General features: G+C 38.7%; 1 protein-coding gene across 1 annotated transcript in view; it reads left to right on the top strand.

Moving 5' to 3' along the window:
• RARS2 (arginyl-tRNA synthetase 2, mitochondrial) overlaps positions 1–23709 on the top strand; it is a 172933-nt gene that overhangs the window by 66149 nt on the left and 83075 nt on the right. The window contains exons 6-8 of the mRNA XM_006902031.1: positions 418–473; positions 8515–8598; positions 12886–12962. Coding sequence (XP_006902093.1) covers positions 418–473; positions 8515–8598; positions 12886–12962 — 217 coding nt within the window. The remainder of the gene's footprint in view (positions 1–417; positions 474–8514; positions 8599–12885; positions 12963–23709) is intronic.

The following is a 23709-nucleotide window of genomic DNA, read 5'->3' as shown; positions in this document are numbered from 1 at the left end:
CCCTACAAATAAAAGATGAATCTTGTTCTGTTCTGTGCTATACCACAGTCACTGTGTATTCATCACAATTATATAGATTAAACAGAATTTTTTTCGAGAATCTAATAATCAACATTGTTGACATCATAACAGTGTTTTCTAATTGCTTCATCTTTCTGTCAGTACTTAAATGTATCTGCTTTCTGAGTGTGCCACTTCTGTGTATGGTACATGCACTTGACTCACAGGATCAGTTTTACTTAAGAGTATTCTTTCTCCATTCTGTTTCATATTTGCTCTAAATTTATAACTTTTAACTTGTCTTTGCCATAGATTACCGAAGACTTTGGCCCTTAATTAGATAAAATTGTGGAATCATGGCCTAATTCTTTTTAGAACTTATGTTCTTAGAAAAGTAACTTTTGCAATTTGTTACAGTTCACCTAATGTTGCCAAAAAATTTCATGTTGGACATTTACGTTCTACCATCATTGGTAAGTATCTACTAGTTTCATAGAAAATATTAAACATGCCATTGGGATAATATTTGATAGAACAGTCTAGTTATTTAATGCTCAAATGACACAAAATAAATAAATAAAGACTGTGAGCCTGATACATACTAATACATGAATCAGGGGCTTAAATTGATGTAGAAGTGAACAGAATAATCTGTTTCAAAATTAAAAGATCCAGTCAAAGAACTCAGTTGAATTGGAAATTTTGCTATGATGTGTATAAACTTATGTACACATATGAAAAACTGCGAAATAAAAGTGATTTCTCCAGATTTTGTACATATTGTACTTTATATTAGAAAAAGAACTGCATCTCAACTTTATAAATATTACCGGAGCGTTCAAAAACAAATTAAAATAAGACTGTTAGAAATACTGATTACCATAGTACTTCATAGCTCTATTGCTTCGGTTTATAATATCCTTAAGATTTTCATTTATTTAAAACTTGTACAGTATACAGTAGCCTAACTTAAAAACAGAAATTAAAATTTGAAGATGTTAGAATTGCAAGAGATTTTGGAGGTTGTCTTACATAAGTAGTACTCTTGTGTCATACTTAAGAGAAAGTCATTTAAGTGGAACTTGAATACTTTTAAGGATTAGAGAAATTGGAATGTAGTAAAATTTTATTTGACCTGGGTCACCTCTTCTTTATATAGTTTCCAATTAGTATTTTAATACAGGAAAGAATAGAACTTAATTAAAAAATGTTAATGATGTTAGTCTATAAAACAGAAGGAACATGAGTAAGTAAACAATATAGAAATTAGAGAATGATGTGTCTTCTTGTTAGGTATCAGTGTGTCAGTTTTTCTCATAATGACCGAAAATAGAATTGCCTAGGGTTTCCTAGCTTAGTGACACGAAGCCAGATTGTAATGCTAAAGGAATTTGGTTCGAGGCCACAAGTTGTTCCACTGAAGGATGGGCAATCTCCTTCCCACTGATGAACTGAAAACCTGCTAGAGGGTTGGTTCCAACTCTGGTACGCGACAATAACCTTTACAGAAACAGATAATTAGGTCTGTCTCCTGTAGAGCAACTGATCAGGTTCAAGCTGCCAACCTTTCTGTTAACAGCTAAGTACCAACTATTATGCTAACAGGTTCTTAAGTACTAGGTAGTTGTCATTGGGTACCATTGAGTCCGGTATTGACACTGTGAACAACAGATCTTAACCTTGTCCTTTCCTGTGCTATCCTCATTATCTTTCACATGAGCATGTTGCCCCAAGGAGCAACCTGACTTTGCCTTCTTCAAGACATATCTATTAGTTCTTTTAGTAGTCTGTGGGATATTCAGTAATCTTCTCTCTCCAACAAAACACAAACACATCACTTGTTCTGTCGTCCTTATTCATTATCCAGCTCTCAGACGTATAGCAAGTGATACAAGCGATTGAAAAGACTTGCCTTGATTCAGTCACCTTAGTCTTCAAACCGATATCGTTGCTACTTAATATTTTGGAGAGATCACTTAACAACAGATTTACTCAATGCAGTACATCTCCTGATCTCTTCAGTGCTGGGACCAAGAGGGATGGTTGTGGATTTGAAGAAGATGAAATTATTAGCAATTTTGATACTTCTCTACCTCTCATGATGTTTCTTGCTGGTCCAGTGGTGAGAATTTTTTTTTCTTCTGACTGTTGAGATGTAGTCTGTATTGAAGTCTTTGAGCTTCTGGAGCAAGCATTTCAAGTTCTTCTCACTTTCAGCAAATAGGTTATTGATAGGTCTTCCTCTCATCCTGATTACACATCCTTCTTCACTGAGTTCAGTTTCTTGAATAATTTGCTTGGCATACAAATCAAACAGGTATGGAGAAAGGATGCAACCTTTAAACACCTTTCTTTTATTTGTATCTCTCTAAAAGCTAGGGATTTTGAGCATTTCTTCATGTATTTGTTGGCCATCTGAAGGTCTTCTTTGGCGAAGTGTCTGTTCATATCCTGTGCCCATTTTTCAACTGGGTTATTTACCTTTTTATCTTGTGTAGTGCTCAAGTATTTTATAAATTCTAGATATAAGTCCCTTATCTGATATGTCATTACCAAATATTTTTTCCCAATCTGTGGCCTTCCTTTTTACTCTGTTAGAGAAGTTTTTAGATGTGCATAGGGATTTGATTCTTAGAAGGTCCCATTCATCTGTTTTATCCTCTCCTGGCTGTAGATTTTTCAGGATGCTTGGAAGACTGTTCATGTTGTGGATTAGGACTTCTAGAGTTCTTTCAAGCTTTTCTTTAATGAAGTGTATAGTCCTTGGTTTTAGTCCTAGGTCCATGATCCATTTTGAGTTGGTTTTTGTGTATAAAGTGAGGTGTGGATCATGCTTGAGTTTTCTACACCTAGTTTTCCAATGTTGCCAGCACTGTTTCTTAAAAAAGTTGTCGTTTCCCCACTTAACTGGTTTCATCTCTTTGTAAAAAATCAATTGACCATAGGTAGATGGGCTGATTTCTGGATTTTCTATTCTATTCCATTGATCTGATCTATGTGTCATTATACCAGTACCATGCTGTCTTGACCACCACGGCAGTGTAGTAAATACATGAAGAAATGCTCAAAATCCCTAGCTCTTAGAGAAATGCAAATCCAAATAACCATGAGATATCATCTCACCCCAGTAAGAATAGCAAAATTTAACAGAGCAGCAAACAACAAATGCTGGTGAGGGTGTGGAGAAACTATAACCCTTATTCACTGTTGGTGGCAGTGTAAAATGGTGCATCCACTGTGAAAGGCTGTATGGCGCTTTCTCAAAAAGTTGCAATAAAGATACCATTTGGCCCAGCAATTCCACTACTGGGAATATATCCCAAAGAGTCCATAACTGACATTCAAGCAGATATATGCACACCCATGTTTATCACTGCTTTGTTCACAATATCAAGGAGTTGGAAACAACCCAGGTGCCCATCAACAAACAAATGGATAGAGAAGCTGTGGTATATTCACACAATAGAATACTACGCTGCATTGAAAAACAAGGAACTCATGCAATATTATTCAGAATGGGTGACACTGGAGGATATTATGCTGAGTGAAATATCTCAGTCACAAAAAGACAAATACTACATAGTGCCACTGTTGCAGGATGGGACTGACATCAGGGTTGGGGGGAGACTGAGAAAAATTGGATAAATCATATATACTGCATTGAAACAGATGTGGGAGAGAACAGTTTGACAAGAGTTCCAAATGAAAGTTGCACAGTAGAGTGTACTCGGGGAGGGGGAGGGGTGCAGGGGAATTGTATACCAATGAAGGAATTTTACTTTTCAAAGAGAAGAGCGAACTAGGGGTGGGCAGGGAGAAAAATACAACAATGAATGAATAAGGATCTTTGTTTCTTGATGTTGACATGTATTCCATATTGTATACTATAGTATTTGCTCTTCTGCAGCAAGCGTTGCCAGCCCTCTTCACTTTGAGCAAGCAGTGTTGCTTAACGCAGGTTATTGATGATTCTTCCTCCGATCCTGTTTCTGTATTTCTCTTCATAGAGTCTAGCTTCATGAATAATTTGCTCAGTATACAGATTGAATAGGTGTGGAGGACAGATACAATTCTAACACATACTCTTCCTGATTTTAAACCATGCAGTGTTTCCTTGTTCTATTTGGACAAGAGCTTCTTGATCTAGGCATTATGAGCACAAGTATGTGTTCTAAGATTCACATTCTTTCAATATAGGTTATAGTTTGTTATGATCCACGCAGTCAAATGTCTTTACATAGTCAATAAAACACAAATAGACATTCTTCTGGTACTCTTTGCTTTCAGCCAGGATCCGTCTGATGTCACATGGACAGTCCTGTCAGGTCCATCCTTTTGATCCTGGTTTATGAATGAGGAAGGTCAGGTACTGAAAGTAATTGTGTTAAAGAGCATTTAGCTTGTAAGTATTATATCAAGGATTTAAACTTAGTCAAACATTTTGTTGAGCTGTAAGATATTGTTGTTGTTAGATATCATATAATCAACTCTGACTCATGGTGGCCTTGTGTACAGCATGTCCAAACCCTGGCCTGACCTTGTGGCAGCTTCACGGCCTCTGCTGTACTTAAATCCAGTATTGTAATCACTAAATCAGTTGATCTCGTAGAGGGTCTCCCTCCCTTTCATTGAACCTCTACTTTTCTAAGAATGATATCCTTTTACAAGGACTGATCCCTCCTAATAATATTTGGAATATATCTGGGACAAACTTTCACCTTACTTGCTTCTTTTTTTAAACTTTATTCTTACTTTCAATGAAAATTTATAGAGACTTTGCATTTCCATTCATTCCTTGTTGCACTTTTCTCCATTCCCAACCTTCCCTCCCCTGCCCCCTGAGTACTGTACCCTCTTGGAAAAGTAAAAGAAAAGTTCTTTCATTGTTTTACAATCCCTCCCCCCAGGTCCACTCCACTATGCAGCCTTCATTCTGGACTCCCATCATGACAAAAATAACTAATCACATAATCCCTTTTAAACAGTTTTCTCCCTCATCTGATTCAATGCAGTATACATTATTTAACCCATCTTTCTCGGTCTCCCCCCAACCCCAAAGTCACTCCTGTTTTACAACAATGGTACCATGCAGTATTTGTCCTTTTGTGACCGAGATACTTCACTCAGCATAATGTCCTCCAGGGTCATCCGTTTTGAATAATATTGCATGAATTCCTTGTTTTTCATTGCAGTGTAGTATTCCATTGTGAATATACCACAGCTTCTCTAGCGATTCATTGGTTGGTGGGCACTTAGATTGTTTTGAACTCCTTGCTATTGTGAACAAAGCTGCGATAAACATGGGTGTGCATTATACTTGCTTCTAAGAAGCACTTAGCTTACTCTTACTCTTACTCTCACTGCAGAACAAACTTATTCTGTCTTCTGATAGTCCACAGCCTCTTAAAGATTTCTTGCCAACTCCACAATTCAAAGGCATTAATTTCTTCATAAGTCTTCATTGTCCAACTCTCTTATGTATGTGAAGCAATTGAAAACACCATGGCTTGGGTGGTGGTGGTGGTTGTTATGTGCTGTCGAGTTGCTTGTGACTCATAGCAACCTTATGTATAATAGCTCTGAACTCTACCCCATCCTCAGACAATTTTGTTGTCTCTGACACACCTGCCCTCATTACTCCAATTACAGGATCAATCCATCTCATCCAGGGTCTTCCTCTCTTGCACTGTTCTTCTACCATTCCAAGCATGATGTCCTTCTCAAAGGACTGATCCATCCTGGCCACATGCCCAAAGAATGTGAATTAAGTTTCATAATCCTTGCTTCCAAGGACAAACTCGGTTTCACAGTCTCCAGAACAGACTGTTTGTTCTCTTAGCAGTCCATGGTATGTTCATTACTCTTCTTCATACCACATCTCAAAGGCATCGACTCTTTTTCTGTCATCTTTAGTCATTGTCAGCCCTCTGATGCATAGCAATAATTATAAAGACCATGTGTAGAAACACCTTAATCTTCAAAGTGACATCTTTTTTATTTAGCACTTTAAAGAAGTCCTTGGCAACAATTTGATTCATTGACTTGTGCTTTCATGGCTGTTGATTATGAATCCAAGTGAAATTAAATCCTAAACAGCTGTGATCTTTCCCCATTGATAATGATAGTGCTTACTGGTTCCATTGTGAGGATTTTTTTCCCGATGATATTAAGGTGTTATCCATATTGAAGGCCATAGTCTTTGATTTTTATTAAATGCCTCAATGTCTCTTCGTTTTCAGCAAGTAAAGTTGTGTCATCTACATATCATAGATTGTTAATGAGCCTTCATTCGAGTTTGATGTCACAGTGCTCTTCATGTTGTAGCGTCCCAGATTATTTTTTCAGAATACATAGTACATAATTTTTCTGATTTTTAAACCATAAGATATCTCCTCGTTTCATTTGCACAACACTTCTTGGACTATGTGCAGGTACTACATAAGCACAATTAAGTGTTCTAGAATTCCCATTCTTCTCCATGTTATCCATATTTTGTTATGATCCACACAGTTGAATTCCTTTGAGTAGTCAATAAAGCACAAATAAACATCTTTTTAGTATTCTCTGCTTTTAGCCAAGATTCATCTGGTACTAGCAGTGATAGCCCTTATTCCACAGTCTCTTCTGAATGCACTTTGAAATTCTGACAGTTTCCTGTGGATAAACTGCTCCAGCCATTTTTACTTGTATATGACATTGGTGTTAGATAATGTCATCATTCTGTTGAATCACCTTTTTTTGAAATGTGGACTAATGTTGATCTCTTCTACTTAGTTGGCCAGATAGCTGTCTTCCAAATATCTTTCCATAGATAAGTAAGCAAATCTATGGCTGAGTCTATTTGCAGAAAAACCTCAGAGAGTAGTTTATCAATTCCTCCAGCCGTATTTTTGCCAATGCCTTCAGTTCAGCTTGGACTTCTTGCTTTAATACTATTAGGTCTTGATTATATGCTACCTCTTGAAATGCTTACTTGTCAACCAATTCTTTCTGGTACAGTAACTCTGTGTGTGTACTTCTTCTGTCTTTTTTTGATGTTTCCTATATCATTTAATACTTCTCCCAAAGAACCCTCAGTGTATTTCAACTCAAGGTTTCAATTTTTTTCTTCACTTTTTTTAGCTTGAGAAATGCTTTTCCTTTTTTATATTCTAACTTAAGGTCTTTGCATATTTGTTACAATACTTTGCCTTATATTCACACGTTGCAAAAGCTGTAAGATAGTAAAACTCAAAGAAAAAAATAGGAAGACGATTTGATTGCCAGGTAAAAAAGGTGTTTCATGTTGCTCAGACTATATAGATTAAAAATCTGTATGTAGGGAAGTTGAAAAATAAAGGGCCTCAAGTAAGTAGGTAAGGCAAACATGTATATTGGTCAGGCTTTAGGAAGAGTAAAATGTGTTTTGCCACAGGAGGTGTAATAGTTTACAAAGTTATGGGGAGTGCTGAGAAAGCATTGCATTAATTACACCACAGAACATGACCAGCAAGAGAGACTCTGCTCTACTCTGCATTCAAGAATCAGTCGTCTGCTCTAGGAACACTTTACCTTGTCAGTATCAGTAAGCTGCTTGTACTGCTGCCATGCTTTCTCAAGTCCATGTTCATTAAACAGGCAGCCTTGGAACCTGTCTTTCAGTTCCCTTCAAGTGTGTGACAAGATACTAGAACCTATGCTAGTGGTTCCACAAGAAAGCCAAAAGCATCTTCTAATTTTATTATAAGAAAAATACATTAAAAGCACTTCCACTTCCACCATCTAAAAGCCACACAAATTGGATCTGATTACCTGAAGTGAAATGATTTCTTAAACCCTTAACTGCAAGAAAGTGTGTGAGATGTGATTTTTACATTTCTGGCTTCAGCATGGGAAGGCTATTCAGCAGTGAAACCACCATAATCCTCAGCCTCATTGCTATCGAGTCAGAACTGACTCACAGCTGACTCTCTAGGAGCTTTTCAGAGGCCATAAGTCATGTCAGAGGAGATTGCTCATCCTTCTCCCTGACAGCCTCTGCTAGATTGAAACTACTGGAGAGGTAGAGCCTTTAGGTTATCAGTGCAACTCCATGTGGCACATGTGCTGGCAGGCAGCAGGCTTACAGAGGATGGACTTCAGTGATTAAGCAGAGATGGAATAAAGCATTTAGACCAAAAAAATCTAACACTTTGTGGTCAAGTTCTGGAAGATAGAGCCAAATTATTTATTTTGTTAAACACTGAGATTCTGTTAATTTCTGTAGTCAGAACTGGCGTGAATCAACAGTTACTCAAACTTGTTTTCCCAGCTTCCATTAATATTAATGAAAATTCTGTTCTTTTGAAAATTGGTACAGTCTTTGGTATACACCCCTTTTCCATAACACAGATGAATGTTCTAGTGGAAAAAAATGAGTTGTTCAATTATGTTCAAAAAATTTACCATATTGTGCTTTGCTAATAGAGAAACACATGTTTCTTATGCCAAAATTGGTAACAAAATGAGAAACTGTATTATCTTATTGATTACTAGGAAATTTTATAGCAAATCTCAAAGAAGCTTTAGGACATCAAGTAACAAGAATAAATTACCTTGGAGACTGGGGCATGCAATTTGGTAAGGACTTTTTTACTTTCTTTTTCTTATAAAGTTTCATTTCTTTTTCTGTAGTTAGAATCTGAAGAAAATATACTTAGTATGGCTTTGGATGAAGTAGTGCCTTTTTTCCTCAGTACATTTTTTCCATAAAGCTTATTTTTATTTCATAGAATAACTATAAAAATGTCTTTTGGGGATATAAAGTCTACAGATTGAGAGTAAGCCTTGATATATATAAATTTATGTGGTTTTATTAAGGAGTTCTGGTAGTTAGTGGTAAGGAATTGCCCAGCCAATACAGAGGTGCATGATTTGAGCCTATCAGCCACTACACGGGAGAAATAGGTGCTCCTGTGCAATTGACTGCTTCTGAAAACCTGATAGAGTGTCATCTGTGGGTTGATTCTAACTCCATGCTGCACAACAACAATATGCGTTTGTTAAAGCAAGACCTCACAGAATCAAACCCACTGCTATCAAGTCAATTTCCATCTCCCAGTAATCCTGTGGGGCAAAGTGGAGCTGCCTCTAAAGGTTTCCAAGGCTGTAAATCTTTATAGACCAGACTGACACGTCTTTTTACTGTGGAACAGTAGTAGATTTAGAACTCTAACCTTGTGGTTAAAAGTCGAGTGCATTAACCTCTGTATTACTGTTGTTGTTGTTGTTGTTATGTGCTGTCGAGTCATTTGCAACTCATAGTGACCCTATGTACAACAGACCTAAACCCTGCTCTATCCTGTGCCAATCGCATTGCCTCTGACACACCCATCCCGATTACCCTAGTCACTGAATCAATCCACTTCATAGAGGGTCTTCCCCTCCTGCGCTGTCCCTCTACTCTACCCAGCATGATGTCCCTCTCCAAAGACCTTTCTCTCCTTGCAACATGTTCAAAGTATGTCAGAAGAAGCCCCAGAATCTTTGCCTCCAAGGAGTAGCCTGGTTTAACCCTCTCTAGGGTGAATCTGTTTGTTTTCTTGGCAGTCCATGGTACATTCAATACTCTTCTCCAGCACCACAGCTCAAAGGCGTCAATTCTCCTTCTGTCCTCCCTAGTCATTGTCCAGCTCTCTGATGCATAACAAGTGATTGCAAAGACCATGGCCTGTATCGGGTGCACCTTTGTCTCCAGCGAGACATCGTTGCTCTTGAGTACTTTGGAGAGGTCCCTAACAGCAGACTTTCCCATCGCAATATGTTTTTTGATTTCCTGGCTACTGGTGCCAAGAGTGTTGACTATGGAGCCTAGCAAACTGAAGCTGTGAACAATCTCAATCTCTTCGCCATCCATCCTGATGCTACCAGTTGGTCCAGTGGTGAGAATCTTTGTCTTCTTGACATTGAGCCTCAAGGGTTCCTCATAAAGAAACATAGCTACTATTTGAGCTAAAGGTATAAGTGAGTATACAGAAGAAGGGTATAGGTACATACACCCTTCTCAAACACTAACCCACCCTTTTTAAAGCTAATGAGGTCCAGCCCCCTGAGCTATCCTACATGAGTACGAGGTCTGCTATGAGACCTGTGGGGTGGATGGCGGTAACAAAGAGAGAACAGAGTGGAATACCTTGGCTTCCCTGTTGACTGCACAGTACAAAAATTGAGAGGAAAAGAGGGGGAAGGAGTGGAGACCTTAACAGTTTTGAGTGCAGTTTTAAAAATTGTTCCTGTCTCATATGAACTGGTAATGGAAAAACTGATTTTGAAGGGCATCGAGGTAAGTGTTTTAAAGATAGTGAAGTACTGCTGGTTGTTGTTGTTGTTCTGTGCCGTGAAGTCGCTTGCGACTCATAGCAACCCTCTGTACAACAGCCCTAAACTTTGCTCTGCCCTGTGCCAATCGCACTGTCTCTGACACTCCCATCCCAATTATCCCAGTCACTGAATCAATCCACCTCATAGAGGGCCTTCCCCTCCTGCACTGTCCCCCCACCCTCCAAGCATGATATCCTTCTCCAAGGACCGGTCTCTCCTCACAACATGTCCAAAGTATGTTAGATGGAGCCTCAGAATACTTGCCTCCCAGGAGCCTCCTGGTTTAACCCTTTCCTGGATGACTCTGTTTGTTTTCCTAGCAGTCCCTGGTACTCTCAATACTCTTCTCCAGCACCACAGCTCAAAGGCATCAATTCTCCTTCTATCCTCCCTGGTCATTGTCCAACTCTCTGATGCAACAAGTGATAGCAAAGACCATGGCCTGTATCAGATGCACCTTAGTCTCCAGCGAGACATCATTGCTCTTGAGTACTTTGGAGAGGTCCCTAACAGCAGACTTTCCCATGGCAATGCACCTTTTAATTTACTGGCTACTGTTGCCAAGAGTGTTGACTGTGGAGCCAAGCAAACTAAAGCTGTCAACAATCTCAATCTCTTCATCATCCATCCTGTTGCTGCCAATTGGTCCTGTGGTTAGAATCTTTGTTGTCTTGACATTGAGCCTCAATCCGTATTGGAGGCTACAGTCCTTGACCCTCTGCAGCAGGTGCTTCAGGTCCTCCTCAGTTTCAGCAAGCAGGGTTGTGTCATCTGCATAACGCAATCTTGACCCCTCATTTCTCCTCATAGAGCCCAGCCTCTCAGATAATCTGTTTTGCATATAGGTTGAAAAGGTATTGAGACAGGACACATGCCTGGTGTACACCCTTCCCAATTTTGAACCATGCAGTGTTCCCTTGCTCTGTTCTGACGACTGCCTCCTGGTCCAAGTATAGGTTTCGCATTAGAACCAGCAAGTGTTCTGGGATTCCCATTCTTCTCAGAGTCCGCCACAGTTTGTTATGATCCACACAGTCAAACGCGTGTTTGGACTGCTGGTAGCATATGAGATACAAACTTTTAAACATCTTTAGTAATTACAATGTGAATTTTAAAGTTCAGCCCTTATTTCACTTCTGAAAAGTGTTTCTGACATACAGATAAAACCTTGCCTATCTTCTGACATCTCCAAGTTCCCCGTGCCCAGATCTAATCCAATATTCATACTAAAGCCCATTACTGTTGAGTTGATTACAACCTATAGCTGACCCTCCAGCAAGTTTCTCGGGCTTTAAATCTCAAAAGAGATTGTCCATCTTTCCCCCTCAGACCCAGAAAAGTTCAGCCTTTGGGTTTGTAGAACAACTCTTTACAAAATATGCCATCAGAGCTCCCTCTAGTCAGATAGTTGTTTTGTACCATCAAGTCAGAACTGACCCATAGCTGACTCTCCAGTGGGTTTTCAGAGGCAGATTGGTTTTAAAGCAATAAAGCTACCTTTATTTTCTTGATATCACTATGATATTGCTTAAAACTGCAGTTACAGTCATGTTTTAGCAGAATATCTAGAGAGTACAAATGATACTTTCTATACTAAGAAATATCATTGTTAGTTCAAAACCCTCAATTAGTATGTAAATTTAAAGGGGAAAAATACAATTGACATTAGTCTTAAATTCTGAGCTGATAAGCAAAGACTGAAGAAAAAAAAATAGAATTGACTAACAAAACACAAATATATGAACAAATGAAAGGAGAATTTTGTTTTTTGATTACTTTGAAAGAGAGATGTCTTCAAGGATATTTCAAGCTAAGTCAGTTTTTGCTTTCCTTTAGTCATTTGTTTTAGGAAAAATTCCTTAATACTAGACCCATTCCTAATTTTATTTTAACACTTAAAAATGTAAAAAGAACGTTTGAAGTCACTTTCCATCAATTTATTTTCACAGATTTTTAGTACCTAGTGCCTTTTTTTTATAAAGTAGCAGCTCAGTAAATGTTTTATTAATGTCTTTTGAGGAACTGTTGAGTACCATTGGTGTAAATTTAAAGTAGTCCTAGCCCTTGTCTTTAATAAACTCACAGTTTAATGGTTTCTGTGAGATTAATTTCATTGGTATATACCATATATCAGACTACACATTGTACCACAGTCTTTAAGCATGTTATCAGGAGGGACATGATGCTTGAAAAGGTAGAGGGTCAACAAAGAGAAGAACTGCAGTGAGAAGCAATTGACATGGTGACTGCAACAGTGGAGATTGTGAGGATGGTACAGATGAGGCAGCATTTTGTTCTATTGTACATGGGGTCATTATGGGTTGGAGCCTACATGGAACCTAACAGAAATATATTTAATTTTATTTGTGTCAGTTTATGGGTGCCAGAAAGAAACAGCCTGTGTTTTGGGTTCATTTTCGGTGTAAAGGATTATGAGAGATGGATTTTCTATAAAAGTCTATTTCCTGCTATGTATGTTCTTTCTGTATTTTATAATCTTTCACTTACCACATTTGGTATTTTATAATCTTTCATTTACTACATTAGGTCTTTTGGGAACTGGCTTCCAGCTGTTCGGTTATGAAGAAAAACTCCAGTCTAATCCTTTACAGCATCTTTTTGACGTAAGTTGATAATAATGCTAGAAAATACTAGAACTTCTTTTTCAGAGTACGATACAACTTGGTAACAGTGCAGTTTTTAATAATTACCACATTTTAACTCCAGATTTTTAAAAAAGTCAGTTTCTTAAGATAGAGAACTATAACTTAATTGAAAATGTTTGTTATTTTACTGGGAGTTTTCCTTTTCAAATTTAAGTGTTTCCTTTATTACTGTGTAAATTGATTTCGGACATAATTACTCCAGGAGTAAAATCTTCTTAGAATAGCATAGAGTAACTAACAGCTTCTGTATAAAGCAAAATTTCTTGTACTGTAGTTTCTTAATGGAAGTAACTATAACTCATTTGAACTTGTAAAACATGTAGGAATTCCCCCCCTCCCCTTTCTGGGGAGGAACACATGTATTTCTTTCTAAATTTATGTGCAGTTTTTTTGGTTTGTTTCTATCTGTCTGTTCCCTTTTTTGGCTTTTGCCTAACTTGAGTTCTTCATTTATTTTCATTAATTTGAACTACCTCATTTAGTGCCTTGGATATTATAATCAATGTCTTTGAGGTATGGTGTTGGAGAAGGGTACTGAATATCTCGTTGACTGCCAAAAAGAAAAGCAACTATGTTTTGGAGAGGATGTGCAGCCACGATGCTCCTTGGAGGGAGGTAGATGAAACTCTATCTCACATACTTTGGGGGCATTGCTAGTGAGGCCAGTCCTTGGAAAAGGACGTCATGATTGGAAAGGTGAAGAATAACTGAAATAGAGGAAGACCCTCAATGAGATACATTGAGTATATCAAGGATGGGGAGGATGGCCAGGGTCTTCATGTCTGCTCTTCATAGGATTACTGTCCTTACCAATAACATCCTCTGTACTTTCCTGGAATTTATTAATAAAACTCTTCTGTCCCAGTAATCTCCTGGGATGTTTCCTTTTCATTATCTCAGTTGTTAACACTGCTATTTCTTGGCCTCACAAGAGGAAACACAGATAATATCAGCCATATTGTTGGCATATCAGGGGATCAGTGTATTATATAAAGAAGAGCTTTTGCCAGAATGCTTACTTACCTTTGTCAGCCAAAGCTACTGAGAATGCTTCCGCATTTTCTGTTTTGTTTTTTAATATGTATCTTCTCTGTATCTACACTGGCTTTGTAGTTAAATTTAACAAAAGCACTTTCTAATTCTCAAGGATCATGAAAGCTTTGTTGTATCCTCCAGAGCCTATGCTTGGACTGCATTTTAAATGACAGAACTTTGATTTATCATGGTAACCAAAAGATCTTTTTTCCCTCTTGAGCTTAAAAATGAATAATTCTTTGTACTGTCTATAAATAAGACTTGCTCCCTTAGTTCCTGTAATTTATACTGTATTTTATTTTAAAACTTTGAATAATTGTTAGTTTTGAAGGTGTTTTTTTTTCAAACCACAAGTTTAGCAAACCTTCTATAAGCTCCAGGCCCACAGAGGCAGCCCTGGGAATGCAAAGTACAGATGCTCGCAATGAGAATCTTGTGTTATTGAGGGAACATTTTTTGACAGACTGTATAGCTTTATTTCTTAAAATTAATGCTTTCCTTTTTCTCCCACCCTCTCGGAAAGTTTTTATCTAATCCTATAAATATTAAATATTTTTTCCTTAATGTTTTAAATTATTTAGTAAATTACATTCTAAAATTCCAGAGAAAACTAAGTATATATTTTCTTTTACAGCTTGGTTTCCTTTTCTGTGAACCTTTTTAAACTCACATAAAAGGTGGGAGCACATATATCTGATTTAGAGGTTATTACTTGATGGGTGTGATATGGAAAGCATTGAGAAGAGTGCTGCACTGCTCCTAAGAATACCTAAAACTCAAAAGAATAGTTCGGTCATTTTCATTAGTGTTCTTTTGCTTAATAGTTTCATAAAGGATTGTGTTTGTAGACTAAAGAGGGCCAACCATATACCCCACCTTGCCATTTATAATTGATGCCGAAAGCGCAGTAAAGCTCATGCTGCTTCCTCTGCAGAGCACAAAAGGCAACACCTAGAACAAAACAGCCTCCAGATTAGCTCTGCACCTGATATTCATTTTTTCTGTAGCCTTTTCTCTTTTTCCACAGCTACTGGCTATGTTTTGTGAACTTAGGGCTTTAGTTGACTAACGTTTGAATTTTTTTCTTTTTTTCTTTTTTGTGCTGAAGACAAAATTGACAAGTCTTTATTCAAAGAGAGGTTTCTAGGTGTGTAACAAAGCCACAAGTTAATGATGTTAAAACAAAAAACCCCTCAACATCTGACCTTAAAAAAATTAATTAATTCATTAATTAAAAATAATAATAATAATAATAATAATAATAATAATAAAATTAAGGCCAAAAAGGAGGCAAGAGAAAACCATAGTGAACCAACCAGCCATCCCGAGTTGAGTATCTGTGAATTGGTGGGCCACACTGGAATGAGTGTTAAAGCAATGGAGCTGGAGGTGTTGATTTGGCCAGATGCACTGAACTTAACCAGGCACTTGAAGACAAAGAATTTGTGGGTATAACAGCCTAGCTGGACAGATGCGGTTTCAAACCTGTCCTCCAATGTGAGAGCCATCAAAGAAAAGCCTTTTTATCTGATATCCCTAAGCAATCGCCTCAGGTCCTATCTCCCCACTTCTGTTAAACCTGTAAAGAACAGTGAAGACAAGACAGTCTCTAGGTATGACAGTTTCAACCCTTTTCTCAAGCCCTTTTACAAAAGGAGAAGTAAGCATCTTAAATCTTTTTGAAGGCATATAATAGTAATCTGGACATTTCTTTCATCTTATGGCACTGATTTTGTTTCTGAACTGAAAACTCCTCCAGTTCCCCTCCCCTCAGTCATGTCCTCTCACCCCTAAATAATATTGGCATCAAATATCTCTAGGCTATGATCTCTGATGGGATTTCCAGCAGAAGAGATATTCTCCTTTGTCATCTTTGTCTCTTCACCACCAATTTTATTTTAGGATATTCACTGGAAGTTTCTTAAGGTAGCTATAGGTTTTGTCTTTTTGGATGGGGTAGTCAGTGCCATTCTTAAAACCATCAGACTCAGGAAGAGGAAAGGGAACTTCAACACCCAGTATTTGGGAAATAAGTATTGCTTGTGAAGGTGGCATTGACTGTCTTTTGTGTAACTGGCATGGCTGGGTTGGGCATGGATTCATATTCACTTCCCTTATAATGCTAACCATGAACCTGCAGTCCTTGAAATTCACCGGTTCTGCCAGGGAATTTTTGAATACTTAATCTATGAGCCTTATGATAAAACATCATTACTGTTGTGAATGGTCACAGAACTCCCTCTGACTCTTGACTCTCAACACTCTCATGGATAACAAAATAAAAGAGTCCCCAGTTGTCCCATCTCTATATGTGTATCCACTGGTATAAAAACAGAGGGAATTATGTGGAAACCTATTGTGTCACTCCCTCTTAGGTTCCCCTCATTTTTGTTGGCCCTGCTTTACCAAATGTGATGTTCTTTTCCAGCTGTTGATCTTTTTTTCTCATGATGTGCTCAGAGGAAGCAAGCTGAAGTCTCATTATCTTTCCAATCTAAGAAATATTCTGGTTGCATTTCTTTAGGATTATTTTGTTCATTCTTCTGGTAGCCCACAACATATTCAGTGTTCTTTGACAACAACAACAGAGTTCAAACATATCAATTTTTCTTTTGTGTTGCATTGTTCATCTTTCTCAAACATGTGAGGTAGTTACAAAAACTGTGGCTTCAGTCAGAACCAGGCTAGTCATTAAAGTGGCATTTTTCTTTTTTTAAACTTTAAAGAGGTCTTGTATAGACTTTTTTTAAATTTCTGTCCACTACAACATATTTATTCCCATTCCCAAAAAAAGTGACCCTACTGAGTGTGGAAATTATTGAACAATATCACTAATATCACACACTAGCAAAATCTTCTTGAAGATTATCTAGAAACAACTTGAACAGTACATTGACAGAAGATTACCAGAAATGCAGTCTGGGTTTAGAATGTCAGATGGATCTTGGCAGAAAGCAGAGAGTACCAGAAGAATGTCTATCTGTGTTTCATTGACTATGCAAAAGCATTTGACTGTGTGGATCACCATAAATTGTGGCTAACCTTGAGGAAAATGGGAATCTCAGAACACTTGATTGTGCTTATACAAAACATATACTTGAACCAAGAAGCAGTCCTCGGAACAGAGCAAGAAAACACTGCATGGTTCAAAATTAGGAAAGGAGTGTGTCCGGGATGCATCCTGTCCCTATACCTTTTCAGTCTGAATGCAGAACAGACCATTTGGGAAGCAGGATTTTATGAGGAGTGTGGGATCAGGATTGGAGAAAGACTCATTAACAGCCTATGATATGCAGATGACACAATCTTGTTTGCTGAAACTGAGGAGGACCTGAAGCACTTGCTGAAAAAGGTAGTCTTCAATATGGATTGAAGTTCAACATCAAGAAGACAAAGATTCTCACCACTGGACCAATTGGTAGCACCGTATTAGATGGAGAATAGATTGAGGTTGTTAACAATTACAGCTTGCTTGGATCCAAAATCAACACTCTTAACACCAGCAGTCAGGAACTCAAAAGATGAATTGCATTGGGAAAATCTGCTGTCATGGGCCTCTCCAGAGTGCTGAAGAGCAACAATGTCAATCTAGATCCAAAGGTGTGCCTAATCCTGGTCATGGTTTTCTCAGTTACTTGTTATGCTTCATAGACTTGGACAGTGACTAAGGATGACAGAAGAAGAATCAATGCCTTCAAGTTGCAGTGCTGGGGAAGAGTCTTGAACATACCATGGACTGCCAAGAAAACAAATAGGTCTGTCTTGGAGAGGGTGAAAGCAAGTCTCTCCTTGGAGGCTAGGATTTTGAAGCTCTGCCTCACTTACTTTGGGCATGTGGCCAGGAGAGATCGGTCCTTGGGTAAAGACATCATGCCCAGAAGGGTGGATGGACAGCGCAAGAGAAAAAGACCCCTGATGAGATGGATTGATAAAGTAACTGGGGCAGTAGGGGTTGGTGTGTCGGAATTAGTGAGACTGGCTCAGAACGTAGGGTCCTGTTGTACATAGGGTCTCTATATATCACAATGGCACATAACAACAACATACTGTGACAGGTTTGAAAGGAGGAGTGGGTGGCATCCACTTCCTAAATAACGTGTCTCCAGAAATTCTATGAATTTTGATAAATGTTGATAGTTATAGAGGGGCTTCAGGCTTTTTAAAAATTTTTAATTTAATGAACATTCACAGAGATCTTGGACCTCCATTCATTCGCCGTTGCACTCCTCTGACTGCCCACCTGCCCCCCACCCCCCCGCCAGTTCGCTCTTCTCTCCGAAAAGTAAAAGACTAATGCCTTCATTGGTATACAATCCCCTCACCCCGAGTACACTCCACTATGCAACCTTCATTTTGGACCCCTCTGATAACCATAACACCCTATCACATATCCCCGTCAAAATGTTCTCTCCTTCATCCATTTCAATGCAGCACACATCATCCGTCTGGTCTTTCTCAGTCTTACCCCAATCCTGACACCAGTCCCATTCTACAACAGTGGCACCATGCAGTACTTGTCCCTCTGTGACTGAGATATTTCATTCAGCATAATGTCCTCCAGGGTCACCCATTCTGAGTAATATTGCATGAGTTCCTTGTTTTTCAATACAGCTTAGTATTCCATTGTATGGATATACCATGGCTTCTCTATCCTTTCATTTATTGATGGGCATGAAATGCAGTTCAAAATGCAACTGAGGCTTTGTGTTCCTATAGTTCCAACTATAAATGATCCAATAAAAGTTCTGATTCAAATTCCTTATGTCCATGTCACGCAACAGACCCACTGGGTCTTAGTGGGGCTTAAGAGAATTCAACCAATTTCCCCACTAAGCTTTCTGCTTTCAAATGGGTTCCATAGAAAGTCAGCTAGTGGCTTCTGGCTTTTGCTGTGTCCATGCAACCGTGGGTTTGTGTTCCTACAGTTCCAAGACTACATGTCCCAACAAAAGTTATGATTCAAATTCCTATTGTCCATGTCACACAACAGACCCGCCAGATTTTAGTGGGGCTTAAGAGAATTCAGCCAATTTCCTCACTAACCTTTTTCCTTGCAGGTGAATCCGAAAGCAGCTCAGCTAGCAGGTTCCAGCTTTTGCCAGGCCCGTGGTGGGGCCACTATGTGGTGCGGCTTTATGTTCCTATAGTTCCTAAACTAATTTTGTCAACAAAAGTTCTGATTCACATTCCGAGTGTTCATGTCTCACTGTGATGGTCGGTCTCTGTGGGGGGCGAAGAACTCTGTAGTGTCCCATCTCTATGCAGTTTGCTATTCCTCTGGCTCTTCACCCTGTACGTCTCCACCGCCGTCATCTTCCATCTCAGGCCTTTTCTTCATAGGTATGCTATGAGTCGTGCTCAACTCACAGGTAATCATCAACAACCACATGTTTAATTTCTTGGCCTTGATGCTTCCGAAGACATTGATTATTCATAGAACTAATATGAAATTTTTCACAACTTTGGTTTCTTCTTTATTTATCGTAATGTTGCTTAACAGTCCAATTGTGAGAATTTTTTCTTCTTTATGTTGAAGTGTGATTGTGCTCATGTGAAACCTACACTTGGATCAGGAGGCATTTGCCAGAACAGAGCAAGGAAACACTGCATCATTCAAAATCAGAAAAAGAGTGCATTAGGGATGTGTCCTGTCTCTATACATTTTAAATCTGTGTGCAGAACAGATCATTTGAGAGGTTTGCCTTTAGGAGGCAGAATGTGACATCAGGATTGGCGAAAGACTCAGGAACAACCTGTGTTATGTAGATGACACAACTTTACTTTCTGAAACTGAGGAGAACCTGAAGCATCTGCTACAGAGGGTCAAAGACTGCAGTTTGCAGTATTGATAGAAGCTCAACATCATGAAAACAGTCTTACCACTGGGCGAATTGACCGCATTATAATAGATGGAGAAGAGATTGAGGTTGTTAACAATTTCAGCTTGCTTGTTTCCACAGTCAACTCTTGGTACCATCAGTCTGGAAATCAAAAGACGAATTGCATTAGGAAATCTACTGTCAGGAACCTCTCCAGAGTGCTGACGAGCAGGGATGTCAGTCTAGAGACTAATGTGAACCTGATTCAGTTCATGGTCTTCGCAGTTACTTGCTGTGCATCGGAGAGGTGGACAATTGCCAAGAAGAATTGATGCATTTGAGCTACGGTGCTGGAGAAGAGTTTTGAACATGCCACATGGGCTGCCAAGAGGTCTGTTCTGCAGAAGGTGAAACCAAACTGCTCCTTGGAGGCAAGGATTTTGAGACTCCATCTCATATACTATGGTCATTTTACTAGGAGGGGCCAGTCTTTGGAGAATGGCATCATGCTTGGAAGGGTGGAGGGACAGCACAGGAGAGGAAGACCACACGTAAGATGGATTGACACAGTAACTGGGATAATGAGCGTAGGTGCATCAGAGACAGTGTGATTGCCTAAGGATAGAGCAGGGTTCAGAGCTATTATGCATAAGGTCACTATGATACACAAGTGACGCAAAGGCAAGTTATAGCAGCAAAAACAACAGCATCTTGTTGAAGTGTAATTCATACGAATGCTCTGCAGTTTTTTTTTTGTCAGTGTTTCAGTCTCTTCATTTTCTATAAGTAAAAGTGTGTCATCTGTGTGTAACAGGTTGCTAATGAGTCTTCTGTTAGTCTTGGTGTTTCAGCTTCTCAGATTATTTGTTGAATATGCATATTGACTAAGGATGCTGAAAGCATACAACTCTGACACATAGATTTTCCAGTGGTAAGCCATCAGTATATCCATGTTCTATTTCAGCAACTGCCAGTTGGTTTATACACACTTTCCATAGGAGTAAATGTTCTATAAAATGTTCTGGAAGTCTCATTCTTTGCAGTGCTATCCAAATTTGTTCTTATCCATAGAGTCAAATGCTTTTGTCAGTAAAACATGAGTAAACAGCTGCTCTTAGGCAGTATCTGTCTAACAGAATCATTGCTTGCCCATTCATTTACATCTGGAAGTTACTTATCATTTTGTGACTAAAGTTGTTTTTCAATTATCTTCAAAATTGTTAAACTATATGGAAACGATAGCTGAATGGTAATGAAACATGACAGAACAAAAATTGATGCCTTTGAGTTGTGGTGCGGGAGAAGTGTGTTAAACACACCATGTAACCCAAGAGAACAAACAGCTGTGTCTTGGAGATGGTGAAATTAGGATGCTTATGAGAAGTAAGGAGTATAAAGCTCCATCTCACATATTTGGGCATATTGTGAGGGACCAGTCCTTGGAGAGGAACATAATGCTTTGAAGGGTGGAAAGTCAGTATAAGAGAGGAAGACTTTGGATGAAATAGATTGGCACAGTGACTGTAACAATGGGGGCAAGTGTGTCAGAGACAGTGAGATGGGCTCAAGATAGAACAGGGTTCAGAGCTACTCTTCATAGGGTCACTATGAGTCATAGTCGACTTTATAGTACCTAACAACAGCAACATAATTTAACAAGTGTAAAATTAAATCATTAGTATATGGATGTCATCACTTAATTCTATATGCTTTAATAATTTTTTCAAATAATTTCTCAGTGTTTTCCTTGATATGAGCCACCATAATTATATTTCAGAAGTAAGTAGACTTATATTTCTTTTTTTCTTGTTGTTATAGAAAGTTTAAAGCATGACTTATATCATGTTCCTTATTGATGTGGTTTTGGTAACCATAGAAATTCCTATGAAAATTAAAAATACTTTCTCACAAGATATAAAAATCATACCAATGAAATTGTTGTTGTTGTTATTATTAGGTACTGTCATGTCGAGTACAACTTGTAATGACTCTGTGAACAAAAGATCTGAACTCTGCTCTATTCCGCACCATCCTCACACTTCCTGACATAAGAGCCCATTGCGGCTGTTACCAAGTCAGTGCACCTGGTTGAAGGTCTTCCTCTCCTTTGCCGACCCTCCATCCTTCCCAACATCAGGTCCCTGTCCAAGGAATAGCACCTCCTAGCAACATGCTCAGAGTATGTGAGGTGAAGCCTCATCATTCTTTCCTCCAAAAAGCACTCCAGCTGCACCCTCTCCAATACATATCTGTTTGTTCTCTTGGCACCAATGAAATTACTTAGCATTAAATAGAATTGCTTAGAAAAGTGACATGATATGTTAACACAAATATTATAAATATGACCCCTACCGTTTAGTTGTTTTTACTCTGCCCCTTACTGAAAGGATTTGCAGTGACTAGAGTGAGGGCATTTAATAAAAGATAAGTAGAAAGTTGAGAGCTAATGTATTATTAGGATTAAGTATCAGACTTTAGTGCAAGTTTCTCAGTACTAGTCACAGAAAAAAAAAAATATGAAAAGACAGTGCAAGATCAGAACACCAGTTTGATTATATAGGTTACTTGCATTTTCAGCTTTGAGACTGAATATATATACTTTCTCTTCTCTCTCCTCACTCATCTTAAGACTGTGTTTGAAAGACTGAACCCCAGTGATTGAAGACCAGTCAAGTGTGGGATGATATCAAATACATTATCTATGAAGAAGCAAAAGGTCATTAAAAAGACAGAAAAGAAAGAAAAAAAAAACTGAAATGGATGTCACAATAAACTCGAAAAATTGCACTTGAGCATCAAGAAACCCAAACAAATGGAAAACATGCCATAGTAAAAGAGCTGAACACAAGAGTTCAAAGGGCAGCTTAGAAGGCAGAGCAAAGTATTATCATGGAATATGCAGAGAGCTAGAATTGGAGAATACAAAGGGAAGAACTTGCTCTTAATTTTTCAAGCTCTGAGAACTGAGAAACAAATTTAAAACCTCAAGTTGCAATATTGAAAGATGCAATGGGCAATATACTGAATGACCCAGAAAGCATCAAAAGAAGATGGAGGCAATATAGACATCACTATACAAAAAACAAACAAACTAAAAAAAAACAAAACCCAAAAAACAAAACGCTGACTAACACTGAAGAATTTCAAGGAAGTACCTTATGTTCAGGAGTCAGTGGTAATGAAGGAAAAAGATAAAGCTCACTTGAAGGCATTGGCAAAAATTAAGGCCCCAGTAATCAATGGGACATGTCCTGCAGAACTGCTGTATAGATTGTATTTTCTTCTTGGCCCAAGGGCCGCAGGCCCATCTCCCCTCAGCACCTTCTGAGCGATTTTGGCTCGGCCTTGGGCTCTCTACCTATAGGTGTGTCAGAAGCTTTTGCCGCGAGTCGCTTCCCTATTGTCTGGGCCGGCTTCTGCCCGCCCGCGGCTTCCAGGATCCTGCTTCTGCCCAGCGGCGACAGTACAATCAGAGACACTGGTTACAGCATAAAAATTGTCAGCAGTTGATGTGTTTGGAATCACAGAAGCCAAGAAAGATTAAGATAGAAGCTGTCAGATCATGGGTTAGACAATGGATGATAATTTCTGAAGGAATTTAGTAGAAGTGAAGGGGCGGCCTGGTGGAGGGTGGATCTGGGAAATAAGTGGGTCAAGGCACTGGGCAAAGAGTAGGGTCAACACTGTAACTAATGGTTAACTCCACAATGAGGGATTTATCTTTCACTGCTCCATAAATTGCTTCTCTGTCAGATACTCCTCTAAATCTAAACATTCAAATTAAGACAGACTAGGAAGAAGGACTGGCCATCCACTTCTGAAATAGCAGGCCTCTGAAAACCCTATGTACA

Source organism: Elephantulus edwardii, unplaced genomic scaffold (assembly GCF_000299155.1).
Source record: "Elephantulus edwardii isolate Elephantulus edwardi_28Jun2011 unplaced genomic scaffold, EleEdw1.0 scaffold00360, whole genome shotgun sequence".
NCBI lineage: Eukaryota > Metazoa > Chordata > Mammalia > Macroscelidea > Macroscelididae > Elephantulus > Elephantulus edwardii.
This window is presented reverse-complemented; position numbering and strand designations above follow the sequence as displayed.